At 35.8% G+C, this 16,421-nt stretch overlaps 1 protein-coding gene across 7 annotated transcripts; it reads left to right on the top strand.

The window, feature by feature from the left end:
* Positions 1 to 1,081: 1,081 nt before the first annotated feature.
* On the top strand, positions 1,082 to 16,168 carry LOC114369632 (dof zinc finger protein DOF4.6-like). 7 transcript variants are annotated; one of them, XM_028326859.1, is made up of 8 exons: positions 1,082 to 1,247; positions 1,334 to 1,466; positions 1,634 to 1,697; positions 2,550 to 2,684; positions 3,388 to 3,496; positions 13,307 to 13,370; positions 14,235 to 15,139; positions 15,855 to 16,168. In XM_028326859.1, the coding sequence occupies exons 6-8, from the start codon at positions 13,338 to 13,340 to the stop codon at positions 15,925 to 15,927; spliced, it is 1,011 nt and encodes a 336-aa protein (XP_028182660.1). In that variant the 5' UTR covers positions 1,082 to 1,247; positions 1,334 to 1,466; positions 1,634 to 1,697; positions 2,550 to 2,684; positions 3,388 to 3,496; positions 13,307 to 13,337; the 3' UTR covers positions 15,928 to 16,168. The 7 variants fall into 7 exon arrangements, with proteins under 7 accessions (XP_028182660.1, XP_028182661.1, XP_028182662.1 ...); XM_028326860.1 differs by lacking the exon at positions 3,388 to 3,496; XM_028326861.1 differs by lacking the exons at positions 1,082 to 1,247; positions 1,334 to 1,466; positions 1,634 to 1,697 and adding an exon at positions 2,054 to 2,209.
* The last annotated feature ends 253 nt before the right edge of the window (positions 16,169 to 16,421 follow it).

The raw sequence follows: 16,421 nt of genomic DNA, 5'->3' as shown, positions 1-16,421 counted from the left end.
TTTGATAGGCTAGCCTTTTTAAAAGCCTTTTTTATATTTGTTTGCTTTGGGCAGGAACGTAATAAGAAAGTTAATGGAAAGGAAACGTTAATCAGAATAGGAAAGTCAGTAAAAATAATGAGTAATATAAAGAGGTACATGACTCACAAAGTCTGTTGGTTTAAAAAAAAATTAATCGTACCCAAAAAAATAATATAATTATATATACATATATATAGGCCAGCCTATCAGTCTTATAAGACTTTTTAACAAGCCTAAGTCTGGTCTATTTAATTTAATAGGCTTTTAAGAAAATCCGAGTCAAACCTTTTAATTAAATAGGTCAGTTCATACCAGGATTTAAATAAGTCATGTCGTAGACCCCTGTAGGTCGACCTGACCTATTCTCACCCCTAATCGAGTACACTATTTATTTCTTACACATAATTAAAAAATTTATAAATCTTAATTTGTGTTACTCTTACTGCTATCTCGTCTAATCATCTCATTCCTTAGAATCTATTTTGATTTTTCTTTCATTTTCTAGTTTAATTACCCCTTTTGGTAATGAAAGGAATTATTAATTACATTTTCTATTTTTCCTCAATATGAATTATAAACTATTTATATATTATTATGAGAAGATCAAGAAATTGTAAACAACATAAAGGGGTTATTCAATTATATTTTTTTATAACGCTCAAATTTATTTTTTTGTGAAATTGCTTCAAAATAGAGATAAGATGTTAGTTAAAAAAACATTTAAACTTATTTTTAACTAATTTATTTACATTAAATATTAATTTAATAAGATAAAAAGTATTATTAATATATAAAAAGGAAGGATCAACTTATTTTAATAGTAATTTTTTTCTCATTTTTATCATTCATTTTGTTGAAATTTAATAGTTGTAATAAATATTATATCTTAACCATTAGATTTTAAAAGAATGAATGATGATGATGATGAGAGGTCTTGAAGTAAGTTGACATTTTCTCATATATAAAACATACAAAATAAATAAAATTAAATAAAAAAAATATTTGGCGATGGGTTAGATGACCTTCCGAGTCTTATTTAAAGGGCAAAAGTCCCGTGTGTCTTCTCTCCACTCCAATAACAACTAGCAAGAAAGCAAAATCCATATGACTTCACTCTTCTCTCTTGCGTTAATGTGTGTTCCGGTGTGCTAAGATGATACCTTCTTTTTCTATCTTTCTCTCGTGTTATTCTCTATAGCTTTTCCAAAAAATAGAATTTTGTGCAGGTATGTTCCTTAATCATTTTCTTTTAAGAAAAGAAGTTTCTTTCCTTTCTTTTTCCCTGGTTTTAATCTCCCCTCTTTCATTTTAGGTATTTCACGTGAAGGCAATTCTTTGCCATGAGATAAGTTTGATCATAATGGACAAAAATGAGCCATAACAAATGTCACTTGATTTTTCCATTTTTGGATTAAAACCCCTCCAAATACACCTACAATTATCAGGTAAAACAATGTTTATCCTGTGCAACCTAATAGTTTGTAATTCTCATTCTATCAAACATAAAAGAAAAAAGAAAAGAGAGTAGATAGTATTATATGATTTTGGCTTGCATATTGCACCATTAATTCTTTTGTAAGTTTGATATATGATTCTTCCAATCTTCTTGCAGAGAATGAGAATGATGATTGTATCTACGTCGCAAGCAGAATTCGCAGCAAGAATGCAAGAAAAAGGTTCTTTAGCCTTATTTAACTCAACTTCTTTCGTAATATTTTTTTCCAATCTTGAGCATTTTTTATTTTGAACATATTTTTATGCCTAGTTTGAGTCTTTTACATTCAATTTCACAGTTTTTTAATTACTTTTAGATTTTCTTAAAATCATGTTATCTCCTGCTAATAATTTATATATATAAATTATATTCATATTTTATATATATACCACGGTCACGGTGAGATGAGGAAACAAAAATAATGAATTAATTAACCCAACCATATTCCTCTTCTCTCTGAAGTCTTGATATTAAAATTGATAAAGTAGAAAAATGGTACTCCATTATTCATTCAGTCATACTCACACACAGGTCTCTAACATTCCCTTTATTCTGCTTTTGCAACAACAACGGGTCCGTTTCAACTAAATTACAAAACCTATCATCATTTCTCTTTCTCTTTCTTTAATTTCATCAACTTCATCCTTCTTTCTTCATCTTCATCCATCCATGGACACAGCTCAATGGCCACAGGTAATTAGTCCTTAATTTGATTCCTTCTAGCTGTTCACTTGTTTGTACCTGGTGGTGCAAGTGATGAAACTACGTGCCCACCCATCAATTTTTTCATATCTATCAATTTTCTTTAACATAGTAAGTGTGTGCCTTTCGCCTTCTCACTTTTTCCTTCACTTTTGCCACACCATAAAGTAGTATATCAAAAGTTTCCATTTATATCATAATTATATACATAATTTCCACCATCTTTCTCGATCATAAAAATGTATAGACCAAGTAAATTAATTTTCTTGTTTTGATACAAACATGCTTTTTTGATTAATTAATTTGTTCATGTGCATGATTAATATTGAAGGAGATGGTGGTGAAACCAATAGAAGATATAGCGGTGACAAATATGTCCAAAGGCTACAGTAGGTGCTGTAGCAAGGAAGCCAAGGCCACAGAAAGAACAAGCTAGCAGAACTGCCAGCAAGAATGCAAGAAAAAGGTTCTTTAGCCTTATTTAACTCAACTTATTCTTTCATAATATTTTTTTTTTCCAATTTTGAGCATTTCTATTTTGAACATATTTTTATGACTAGTTTGAGTCTTTTACATTCATTTTCACGTTTTTTTAATTACATTTAGATTTTCTTAAAATCATGTTATCACCCGCTAATATATATATATTCACTTTTAACCTTCTACTTTATTTATATACTTATTCTCTATTTTATTCAATTATTTTTGCAAACTTTTTCGAAAATTTGCTTCCTATTCGATATAAAAAATATTTCAGAAAATCGTATTTTTGAAGAAAATATTTTATACACTTTTACTGATATTTTTCAACTTATTTCATAATATCTTTCCTACTTTGCACTTTTTTATCATAGTTTTTAATCTTATTATCAAGAATCATTTTACATATTCTTTTCAAACATTTTACATGTTTTATATTTTATTCTTTTGAAACCTCAGGAAAATCATATATGTGATCACTTATCAATATTTTTAAAATATATTTATTTATTTATATACTTTTAACTTCCTTCTTTGTATCACTTTTCTTCAATTATATTTTTAACTTGATCAAAATTGTATATATTATACTCTTTGAAATATTTTAAAAATTATGTTTTTATCATAAACATTTTTAACCACATCTAGTATATTTTTAAACTTATTTCATAATATTTCCTACTGTTGAGGCTTTATGGTGGCACATGTTGAGACCTGAGGCTTTATGGTGGCGCAAGTGAGGGAAGGGAGAGAGGTGGTTGCCCATATTCGAGGAAGGGCTCCTCCTGAGATCTGAAGGTAATGCTTATTCTCATTCTCAATATGGTAAGATCCAACAATTTATATATTGCAAGGAGTACAAGCATGAGGCATCTAACGGCCATAACGAAATGCGTAACTAACTATAACAAACTAATGAGCACGTGTCTTATAGCTACTAATTTGCACGTGTTACTCATGGGTTACAAACGAATGCATAGTTTGTTAACTGATATAATCTCGCAAATAACTAGGTTTAGTTATTGCGCGAGTTGGCCTCGTCGTGGCAACAGCAGGAGGACGACGTTCATCTTCGTCAGAGGCAGCGTGTGTGTTATGGGTGCTAACAATACCTCCTCCCCCTGACACCACCTTGTCCTCAAGGTGGTAGGCTTCTTGTAGTTCGGGCCATGACTCCCAGGAAGTGTCCTCTGGAGGTTGTCCAGCCCATTGGGTTAGAACCAGCTGTGTTGGAAGAGATGTAGAAGTATCAAGCTTGTTGTCTAGGATGCAAAGAGGGCGTTGCAGCGGCTTATGGCCGATGATCTCCAGGGGCCAGGGTTCAGTGGCTGAGGGCGGAGCTCCGTGATAATGGCGCAACAAGGAGCAATGGAACACAGGATGAATGCGTGCTTCAGCCGGAAGTTCCAATCGGTACGCGACCTCTCCTACTCGGGCCAGAATCTTGAAGGGCCCAAAGTAACGTTTTGACAGTTTCGAATGGTTGACTACGGCGACTGATCGCTAACGGGTGGGACGAAGCTTTACGTAGACCCATTGGCCCACAAAAAATGTTATATCCTCGCGTTGAGCATCCGCGTATTTCTTCATGGAACCTTGAGCCTTTTTTAGTGTTTTCTGCAACTTAGCGTTCATAGCTTGACGGGATGCAACTAGTGACTCAACAACTTCATTGTTTGTTAAGCCGGGAATGTACTGAGGTATTGACGGTGAAGGCTTACCATATATAACCTCAAACGGAGTTAGCCCCGAGCTGGAGTGTAGAGAAGTGTTGTAGCACCACTCTGCGAGAGACAAATAACGGAACCATGTCGGCGGTTGGGAGTGTACAAAGCACCTGAGGTACTGCTCGAGGGCGCGATTCATTACCTCAGTCTGGCCATCTGACTGTGGATGATACACAGTACTTAGTCGAAGACAAGTGCCACAGAGCCGGAACAGCTCTCTCTAGAAAGCACTCAAAAATACGGGATCCCTATCAGAAACGATGCTCTTAGGGAATCCATGGTGCTTGCAGATGATGTCGATGAATACCGTGGCAACTTTGAAGGCTGAAAACCCCGTGGGCAATGCTCCGAGATGCATCCCTTTGGAGTACCTGTCGACCACGACTAAGATGACAGTGAAGTCATTGGATGGAGGCAGATGGGTGATGAAATCCCTGGAGATGTCTTCCCATACCCCCGTCGGAACCGGTAGCGGTTGCAATAGACCTTCCATATGCCTAGTACTGGACTTATTCTACTGGCAAACCTTGCATTCTCAAATGAATTGCTTAACATCGTGCTTCATTCCCTCCCAGAAGAAGCTTGATTCAAGACAATGTGTGGTCTTGGCTATCCCCAGATGGCCACCAAGTGGTGTGGCATGGAATTCCAACAATAAGGAAGGAATATAAGGGTTGGTTTTATTCAACCAAATTCGACCATTGAACAACAAATATCCCTTACTAAGGCGAAATTGAGGGTATGCTGAAGGATTAACCTTAATGTTGCGTACCAACTCCTGGAAACTAGGATCATTCTCAAGCGTTTGTTGAATATCACTCATGAAATCCATTTGTGGTACAGAGAGCAGCAGCAGTTGGCCTGAATCAGGTGGCCTACGCGAGAGTGCTTCTGCGACAATGTTAGTTGCACCAGCCTTATAATCAAAGCCAAGCAATTTAGAGAGATAGTAGTGTTGCTTCGGGGTGTGGATCACCTGAGACATGAGTTCCCGGAGGCTCTTGTGATCGGTGAGGATAGTAAATGGACAGCCGAGAAGGTACTACCACCATTTACGCACAGCCGCGATGATTGCATGAAGCTCCCTCACATACGTGGAAGCGTGTAATAAATGTGGGTTGAAGTTCTTGCTAAAAAATGCTAGTGGGTGTCCTTGCTGCATGAGCACAACCCCCATGGTGGAGCCCGATGCATCCGTTTCCACTGTAAAAGGCTCGTTGAAGTTAGGGAGAGCTAACACTGGCGCAGTGGTCATGGCGGATTTGAGTTTTTCAAAGGCGGTCTGCGACTCTAGTGACCATTCGAATGCATCCTTACACAGCAGATTGGTGAATGGGGTTGCGATAGCTGCGTATTTCTGAATGAACTTCCGATAAAACCCTGTGAGCCCGAGAAATGCTCGAAGTTCCTTGGCTGATGTCGGAGCTGGCCATTGGATGATAGCCTGGATCTTAGACGGCTCAGGAGCTACACCCTTGCCGAAAACAACATGCCTGAGGTACTCTAGCTGGGTGAGCAAATAAACACTTCGTTTGCTTTAAGTAATACTGACCTCGTAGAAGAGCTTGGAAGATTATATTGAGGTGCTGAACGTGGGAGGATAGTGAATCGCTATAGACGAGTATGTTGTCAAAGAACACAGCTGCAAAACGACGCAGGAACGACGCGAGGAGGTGATTCATGGCTGCTTGGAAAGTCAAAGGTGCGTTACACAAGCCAAAGGGCATAACGAGGTATTCGTAGTGCCCATGGTGCGTCCTAAAGGCTGTTTTCTCTATGCCAGCTTCGCTCATAAGGATTTGGTGGAATCCCTACCTGAGATCGAGTTTGGAAAACCACAATGCATGGCCCAGCTCATCCAACAACTCGTCAATAGTAGGGATTGGAAAGCGATCGCGAATCGTAACTGTGTTGAGGGATCTATAGTCTACACATAGGCGCCAAGTTCCGTCCTTCTTCTTCACCAAAAAGACTGGGGAAGAGTATGGACTCGTGCTCGTTCTTATCAGGCCCGCAGACAGCAGTTCAAAGACTTGCTTCTCAATCTCTGTCTTCTGAAAGTGAGGATAACGGTATGGTCGTACATTTACCGGCGCCATGGAATGAAGAAGAGTGATATGGTAGTTCACCTCGCGTGAGGGGGGTAGGTGTGTCGGGGACTGAAAGAGCTTATCATATCGACGGAGAAGCCTTTCAACGGGCTCGGCTAGAGGGGGAAGATGACTCACGGTGGAAGCTGTTGAATCATCAGAAAAAACACATAAGTGAAATAAGGCTGAGGTCGAACCTGTGTGGATCAAGCGTTTTACTTGGGTTGCTGAAGCAGGTTCTGGTCCAATAGCTACATCGGCTTGCAGGGATGTTTCTTAGCCCAAATGGGTGAACCTCATAATGAAGGAGGTATAATCAGTCGTGACCGGCCCAAATTGTTTCAACCAGTCTATGCCAAGCACGATATCTGCCCCACTGATATGAAGTAAGTGGAAGGTGACCGGAAAGGAGTGGCCCTGGATCGACAACTGAGTATCAGTGCAGCGTTGGTTGCAGTCTAGCACAGACCCGTTCCCGACGAGGACCCTTAGAGGTTGTGTGGTTTCGACGGGAAGGTGAAGGAATTGCGCAACCCTCGGTTGAAGGAAGTTGTGGGTACTCCCACTGTCTATGAGGATGGTGAGACGTGCGTTCTTAATGGTACCATAGATGCGGAATGTCTCCGATGATGGAAGGCCAAACATGGCGTGAAGATTGGCGTGGGGAAAACTTGTGTCTATGGCTGGTTCAGAATCACCGTCATTGCCTTCCAAGCCAGAATTGGTTGTTACGGAGCCGGGGTCGTCGTCGTCCGGTGGTAAGTCATCAGCAATGAACAGTAGTATGCGTCCCTTACAGCGATGGTTAGGACTCCACTTATCATCGCAATTATAACACAAACCTTTCTCCCTACGAAACGCCATATCCTCCGGTGTACGTTGAACATATGGTGGCTTAGATTTAGGGTTGAGGCTGGCTGAGGAACAAAATGGAAGAGGTTGGAAGGGGTATTGGAACAAAGATCATTTATCGTGCAACTTATCTGTTTGTAGCTTGGCGAGAGTAGTGGCTTGCAAAAGAGAGATTAGCTGGAGAGCCAACACCTAGCGTCGGAGTTCTGGATTTAATCCATAGATGAAACAGCTTAACAAAAATGGCGGAGGAAGTCCTACCACGCGGTTAGCCAATCTTTCAAATTTTGTTAGGTAGTCGTTAACAAAACCACGTTGCTGAAGCTTGAATAAAACCCCCTTGGGATTGTCGTAGAACGTCGGAGCAAACCGTGATTCCAGAGATTGAAGGAATCCTTGTCGTGACATTATGAAGCCATTGCTAAACATCCATTGGTACCAGCTAAGGGCGGCGTCGTTGAGGTAGAGTGAGGCTACAATTATTCTCTCTTCTTCCAACGTGTTCTGATACTGGAATAGTTGGTTCATCTTGAATATCCATCCGAGAGGATCACGACCGTCAAAGCGCGGGATATCAAGCTTAACGAAGTTGCGGTGGTTGTTCGGGTTGTTAGAGGAGGGCTGGTTCTGGTGCGCATCACGTATCCTAAGGTGGTCCAGGATAGAATCCACCCTATCGGAGAGGTCCGTGTAGCGTTCGGTGAGGTTTGCTTGGCTGTTAGTGAGGCGTGCAATGGCGTCTTCCAGTCGATCCGTGGTTGTCTTCCTGGTTCCATGGTCAGCCATGGCGATGGCCGCGGCGGCAGGTCAGACCAGTTGTTAGGATTCACGGTGGTACTGCTAAGACTTGAGGCTAAGAATGGTGGCGCAAGTCAGGGAAGGGAGATAAGTGGTTGCCCGTATTCGAGGAAGGGCTCCTCCTGAGATCTAAAGGTAATGCTTATTCTCATTCTCAATATGGTAAGATCCAACAGTTTATATACTGCAAGGAGTACAAGCATGAGCACGTGTCTTCTAGCTACTAATTTGCACGTGTTACTCATGGGTTACAAACGAATGCATAGTTTGTTAATTGATATAATCTCGTAGATAACCGGGTTTACTTATTGCACGAGTTGGCCTCATCGTGGCGACAACAGGAAGACGACGTTCATCTTCGTTAGAGGCGACGTGGGTGCTACGGGTGCTAACAAAAATATTTTATACACTTTTACTGATATTTTTCAACTTATTTCATAATATCTTTCCTACTTTGCACTTTTTTATCATAGTTTTTAATCTTATTATCAGAAATCATTTTACATATTCTTTTCAAACATTTTACATGTTTTATATTTTATTCTTTTGAAACCTCCGTAAAATCATATATGTGATCACTTATCAATATTTTTAAAATATATTTATTTATTTGTATACTTTTAACTTCCTTCTTTGTATCACTTTTCTTCAATTATATTTTTAACTTGATCAAAATTGAATATATTATACTCTTTGAAGTATTTTTAAAATCATGTTTTTATCATAAGCATTTTAAACCACGTTCAGTATATTTTTAAACTTATTTCATAATATTTTTTACTTTCAAATTTTTTATTTTGAACATATATTTATAAGCAGTATGACTCGATCTTTTTTTCATTTTTACATCCTTTACATTTAGTTATTTTTGAAACCTTTTCAAAATCACGTTGTTTCCTATCAATATTTTATATATTTTCTTGAAAATATTGTATTTATTTTTAACCTTCTACTTTGTAAAAACATTACAATATACCTATTACCATTTTTAAATTATTTTTTCTAGCTTTTACAAATTGTGTATAATATACTATTTTAAAATATTTTAAACACTTGCGTTGTTAATTTTTAATTTTTTTTTTCTAATTTGAGACTTTTAATTTTATACATATTTTTTATTCTTAGCATGACACTTTTAACATTTTTTTTCTTTTAATTTTTTTATATTCTTGTTATCACCCGTTATTACACTGAATCGATCTTTGCAACCAGAGGGTGTTTTTTGAGTTATTGATTCTCAATGGTTTGATTGACAAAAAATGTGATTAAATAGTTTTTGTGTTAATTTTAGAGTGAATAGGCAATTTAGTCCCTGAAATTGTACCCATTTTGCATATTAGTCCCTAACTTAATATTAAATTCAAAATCATTCCTATCTTTGCATAAGTGTTGCAAAATAGTCCTTCCGTTAAATTTTAAAGTAACGCCATTAGTGAGGTCAATTTTAGTGTCACGTGAACTATCCAACGTGGTACTAAAAGATGACGTGACATGACACGTGGACATGTCTCCTAAAAGATGTCACGTCATTTGATGATAACAAAACGAGTAAATAAACAATTTAGTCCCTGACTTTGTACTACTGTTGCATATTAGTCTCTAACTTAATGAAAAATTCAAAATAGTCTCTATCTTTTGCATAAGTGTTGCAAAATAGTCCCTAACTTAAAAGATGCTAGAAATCGTGCTTAAAGTATCCATGCATTGCAAAGGTTGTGCCTTGCACGATTTCTGGCGGCGCAGATTTCTCCTTGGATTCTTTGTCATCTTTTTATTCCTCTGGTTTTTTCTCTTCTTCTTTCTTTTCTTCTTACTTTTCTTCTTAATTTGCTTAAAGTGTCCATGCATTGCAAAGTGTTGCAAAATTTGCCTTGCACGATTTCTGGCTACAAAGATAAGGTTGTTGCTGTGGATTTTTTGTTCTTTTTATTTGTGCAAGTGTGTGTGAGTTTTTTTTCGTATATATGCCTCAATTGGTTCAGAACCATCAAATTTGAAGAAGTCACTCATTCTATCATCATCAAATGACGTGACACTAAAATTGACCTCACTAACAGCGTTACTTTAAAGTTTAACGGAAGGACTATTTTGCAATACTTATGCAAAAGATAGGGACTATTTTGAATTTTTCATTAAGTTAGGGACTAATATGCAACAGGGGTACAAAATCAGGGACTAAATTATCTATTTACTCGTTTTGTTATCATCAAATGACGTGACATCTTTTAAGAGGCACGTCCATATGTCATGCCACGTCATCTTTTAGTGCCACGTTGGATAGACCACGTGGCACTAAAATTGACTTCACTAACGGTGTTACTTTAAAATTTAACGGAAGAACTATTTTGCAACACTTATACAAAGATAGGGACTATTTTGAATTTAATATTAAGTTAGAGACTAATATGCAAAATAGGTACAATCTCATGAACTAAATTGTCTATTCACTAGTTGATTTTACACTCGAGAAAAACCTTCTAGCTACAAAACCAATTCAGAATAACAAGATTTATACCAAGTCTTCGATCAAGTTGTTGTGTCGATAATGGACTTGGGGTTCTATGGAAGATGAACACATTCAAATACATGATATACCTCCCAACTTGGATTCGATTTGAAAGAGTCTATTCTCGTACATGTGTTATGTAATTTTTGATGACCTTGGACGACATGATATTGGTGCCTTCTTTAGAAATGATACAATAATATTTTTTTTTATGATGCGTCTTTGTTAAAAACAATGCTACAAGATTATTTTTTTGAAAAGATTTTATTGTCATTGTTAAAAACAAAGCTGAGGTTATTTTTAACAAAGAAAAGTAATCTCATAGCATTTCTTTTAACAAAGGCAACAACATCTTCAAAAAAAACTCATAGCCTTGTTTAAATAGAGATCTTCATAAAAAAATAATATCTTATCATCATTTTTAATGAAGGCAGCAATATCAGCCCCACCATGCTCATCAAAAACACCATAAAATACACTAGAGTAGGTTTTCCTTAAACACAAATCCAAGGTGGGAGCTAGATCATGTATTTGAATGTGCCAACCACCCCAAGATCCCTCGAGTTCAATATCGACATAACAACTAGATCAAACATTTGATATAAATTTGGGTATTCCAAATCGATTTTTGGAGCCAGAGGATGTTTCTCGAGTGGTTGATTGTCAACGGTTTGATTGATAAAAAAATGTTATTAAATAGTTTTTGTGCTAAATTTACAAAACCAATTCAGAATAACTAGATTTATACCAAATCTTCGATCTATAGTTGTTGTGTCAATAATGGACTTGGGGTCTATGGAAGATGAACATGCATTCAAATACATGATGTACCTTCTAACTTGGATTTGATTTTAAAGAGCCAATTCTCGTACACGCTTTATGTAGTTTTTGATGGCCTTGGACGGCTGATATTGGTGCCTTCGTTAGAAACAATACATTGATATTATTTTTTTTATAATGCGTCTTTGTTAAAAAAAATGCTACAAGATTAGTTTTGTTGCAACCAGGGGGTGTTTTTCGAGTTATTGATTCTCAATGGTTTGATTGACAAAAAATATGATTAAATAGTTTTTGTGTTAAATTTACACTCGAGAAAAACCTTCTAACTACAAAACCAATTCATAATAACCAGATTTATACCAAATCTTCGATGAGGTGTTTGCACAAATTACAAGATAAAAAAAAAAGTCTAAACACAAATATTAATAAACTATTAAACTCTTTCGAGTGAAACGTTGATCTCCATCATTCATTTATTCCTGAAACAAATTTCTCCTCAAATTTTGCATTTTTATTACCTATATAAAAAATGTATACCATCAGTTAAAAAAGGTCTAATACAAAATTCTTCTACACAATTGTTTTGTTCTTTCATTTGCATATACTTTTAGGCAATTTTATCTCTCTTGAATCGAGTACACTATTTCTTTCTTATACATAATTAAAAAAATTTATAAATCTTAATTTGGTTACTCTTGCTGCTATGTCGTCTGATCCTCTCATTCCTTAGAATCTATTTTGATTTTTCTTTCATTTTCTAGTTTAATTACCCCTTTTTGTAATGAAAGGAATTATTAATTACATTTTCTATTTTTCCTCAATATCAATCATAAACTATTTATATATTATTATGAGAAGATCGAGAAATTGTAAACATAAAGGGGTTATTGAATTATTTTTTTATAACGCTCAAATTTATTTTTTTGTGAAATTGCTTCAAAATAGAGATAAGATGTTAGTTTAAAAAATACTTAAACTTTTTTTTAACTAATTTATTTAAATTAAATATTAATTTAATAAGATAAAAAGTATTATCAATATATAAAAAGGAAGGATCAACTTATTCTAATAGTAATTTTTTCTCATTCTCATCATTCATTTTGTTAAAATTTAATAGTTGTAATAAATATTAAATCTTAATCATTAGATTTTAAAAGAATGAATGATGAGAGAGATCTTGAAGTAAGTTGACATTTTCTCATATATAAAACATACAAAATAAATAAAATTAAATAAGAAAAATATTTGGCGATGGGTTAGATGACCTTCCGAGTCTTATTTAAAGGGCAAAAGTCCCGTGTGTCTTCTCTCCACTCCAATAACAACTAGCAAGAAAGCAAAATCCATATGACTTCACTCTTCTCTCTTGCGTTAATGTGTGTTCCGGTGTGCTAAGATGATACCTTCTTTTTCTATCTTTCTCTCGTGTTATTCTCTATAGCTTTTCCAAAAAATAGAATTTTCTGCAGGTATGTTCCTTAATCATTTTCTTTTAAGAAAAGAAGTTTCTTTCCTTTCTTTTTCCCTGGTTTTAATCTCCCCTCTTTCATTTTAGGTATTTCACGTGAAGGCAATTCTTTGCCATGAGATAAGTTTGATCATAATGGACAAAAATGAGTCATAACAAATGTCACTTGATTTTTCCATTTTTGGATTAAAACCCCTCCAAATACACCTACAATTATCAGGTAAAACAATGTTTATCCTGTGCAACCTAATAGTTTGTAATTCTCATTCTATCAAACATAAAAGAAAAAAGAAAAGAGAGTAGATAGTATTATATGATTTTGGCTTGCATATTGCACCATTAATTCTTTTGTAAGTTTGATATATGATTCTTCCAATCTTCTTGCAGAGAATGAGAATGATGATTGTATCTACGTCGCATGCAGAATTCGCAGCAAGAATGCAAGAAAAAGGTTCTTTAGCCTTATTTAACTCAACTTCTTTCGTAATATTTTTTTTCCCAATCTTGAGCATTTTTATTTTGAACATATTTTTATGCCTAGTTTGAGTCTTTTACATTCATTTTCACAGTTTTTTTAATTACATTTAGATTTTCTTAAAATCATGTTATCTCCTGCTAATAATTTATATATATATAAATTATATTCATATTTTATATATATACCACGGTCACGGTGAGATGAGGAAACAAAAATAATGAATTAATTAACCCACCCATATTCTCTTCTCTCTGAAGTCTTGATATTAAAATTGATAAAGTAGAAAAAAGGTACTCCATTATTCATTCAGTCATACACCGTTCCACACTCACGCACAGGTCTCTAACATTCCCTTTATTCTGCTTTTGCAACAAAAACGGGTCCGTTTCAACTAAATTACAAAACCTATCATCATTTCTCTTTCTCTTTCTTTAATTTCATCAACTTCATCCTTCTTTCTTCATCTTCATCCATCCATGGACACAGCTCAATGGCCACAGGTAATTAGTCCTTAATTTGATTCCTTCTAGCTGTTCACATGTTTGTACCTGGTGGTGCAAGTGATGAAACTACGTGCCCACCCATCTATTTTCTTTAACATAGTATGTGTGCACCTTTCGCTTTCTCACCTTTTCCTTCACTTTTTCCACAACATAAAGTAGTAGATCAAAAGTTTCCATTTATATCATAATTATATACATAATTTCCACCATTTTTCTCGATCATAAAAATTTGTAGACCAAGTAAATTAATTTTCTTGTTTTGATACATATTTGTTTGATACACACATGCTTTTTTTATTAATTAATTTGTTTATGTGCATGGTTAATATTGAAGGAGATGGTGGTGAAACCAATAGAAGATATAGTGGTGACAAATACTACATGTACAAAGGCTGCAGTAGGTTCTGTAGAAAGGAAGCCAAGGCCACAGAAAGAACAAGCTATTAATTGTCCAAGGTGTCATTCAATTAACACCAAGTTCTGCTACTACAACAACTACAGCCTCACACAGCCTAGGTATTTCTGCAAGACTTGTAGAAGGTATTGGACTGAAGGTGGGACCCTCAGGAACATCCCTGTAGGAGGTGGCTCTAGGAAGAACAAGAGATCTTCAGCTTCTTGTAGTAACAATAGTCATCACAATGACAATAATTCAACCAATAAGAAGCTTTCTGCAGATCTGGTCATCACACCTCCAACTTTGTCACACACTACTCAAAACCCTAAGAGCAATGATAATAGTATTATTCATCAAGGCCAAGATCTCAATTTGGCTTTCCCATCCACCACCACCACCACCTCAGATTTCAGAAAAATCTCTGAATTGGTCCAACAAAATAACAACAACAATAGTAGCAACAACAGCATGTCAGCTTCTTCTTCAACCACAACTACAACTACTTCCACTTCTCATCACCTTTCTGCATTAGAGCTTCTTACTGGGATCACTTCTAGTTCCAGTACTGGTTTGAGTACTTCTTTCATGCCTATTCCAGTTCCATCTAATCCAAATTCTATCTACACTTGTGGATTTCCTCTGCAAGATTTCAAGCCAGGAACCTTGAATTTCTCTTTAGATGGGATTGGAAAGGGGTACACAAGCCTTCAGAATGTTCATGGTGGGAGGCTCTTGTTTCCATTTGAGGACCTAAAACAGGTTTCTAGCACCACCACAATGAATCAGACGCAACAAGGGGATTCAACTGGGTATTGGACTGGAATGTTAGGCGGAGGATCATGGTAATTAATCATTAAGAGAGTCATATAAATATATATTTATATTTGTTTACTTAATTTCTTCTCTTGCTTTCTACTAAGTCAATTTTTTTCTTTTGTACTTTTTTTTCGGGGGGGGGATGTGTTTTCCTTCAGATCATGTGGGGACTTCACTTGTTTGGATTTCTTCATAACTGGCTAACAGCTGATAGGATCGATTCATACGTGGGCTTCTTTTCCACTTCCGTCAATTTCTTATGTGTATCTGGCTCCTCTTATATCTCTTCATGATGACCAAGTTTTGGGATCTTGAGAAGAAGCTTAATTATTTTAGGCAGGCTTCAGTAGTACTTGGAAAATTAAAACAAGAGTTATATTACATTTGGTTATATGTAATGGTAGAAGAGATCAAGATTAACTCCATTTTTTTAGGGTTAACAAGTAGCTAGAAAGAGGGGCCGGGTAAATTAAGTGTTGTTGCCCTTTTTTATATTTCATGTAATTTCTTCTATCACATTAGCAGGGCAACATCATCAATTGGTTTGATTTACCGGATTCCAAAAATGTATAATGTACAAGAATATTTTATGACTATATAAATTGGTATGTTATGTTTATGACTTACGAATGATACATCGTAAGTATTTTGGCTGTGAATATCTATGTGATGGTAACCTTTATTTAATTTATCTTTCCTTCCCTTTTCTTTCTACTATTTGTTTTGTGCTAATACATTCAGGTTTAATTGGAGCTGTCAGTTGTATATAGCAAGATCCGCGTTAAAATGTGTTATGATCATGATTCATGAATAGCTAGAGGAGAACAAAAGCCAGGTGAGACTTCTGATATCTTCACGTGATATCCCATTATTAAAGAAGTAACGTTAATTAACTATAGTCATCATAGCTACAAACTATAAAGTTGTATCAATCAAAAGCCCACCCACCAGCCACCACAATAGTAACAATAATATACTTCTGCTTGTACTATTTTCGTTTGGTTTGCAAATAGGTAAGAGTGAATTTTTCATGATATAAAGAAGAAGGAGATAAATAAAATAAGAAAAAAATCTAAGGATTGTGGAGTGATGATTTTTCTATTGACAACATTCTTATTTCTCTCTCCCACATTGACACCATTAAGGCGAGCCAATGATCATTGCTTGCGTCCCACATCTTCCTATGTCTATCCCAATCGAAAGAAAAAAAGTGACAAGGTTCTGACACATGACATGCCCTCTTATCTTCCAATTTTCTCTTTCTTTTTCCATGTGGGGGCCCCATAAACATTCCCCTCGGCATGTGTG

Source organism: Glycine soja, chromosome 10, assembly GCF_004193775.1.
Source record: "Glycine soja cultivar W05 chromosome 10, ASM419377v2, whole genome shotgun sequence".
In the NCBI taxonomy this organism is placed as follows: Eukaryota; Viridiplantae; Streptophyta; class Magnoliopsida; order Fabales; family Fabaceae; genus Glycine; species Glycine soja.
This window is presented reverse-complemented; position numbering and strand designations above follow the sequence as displayed.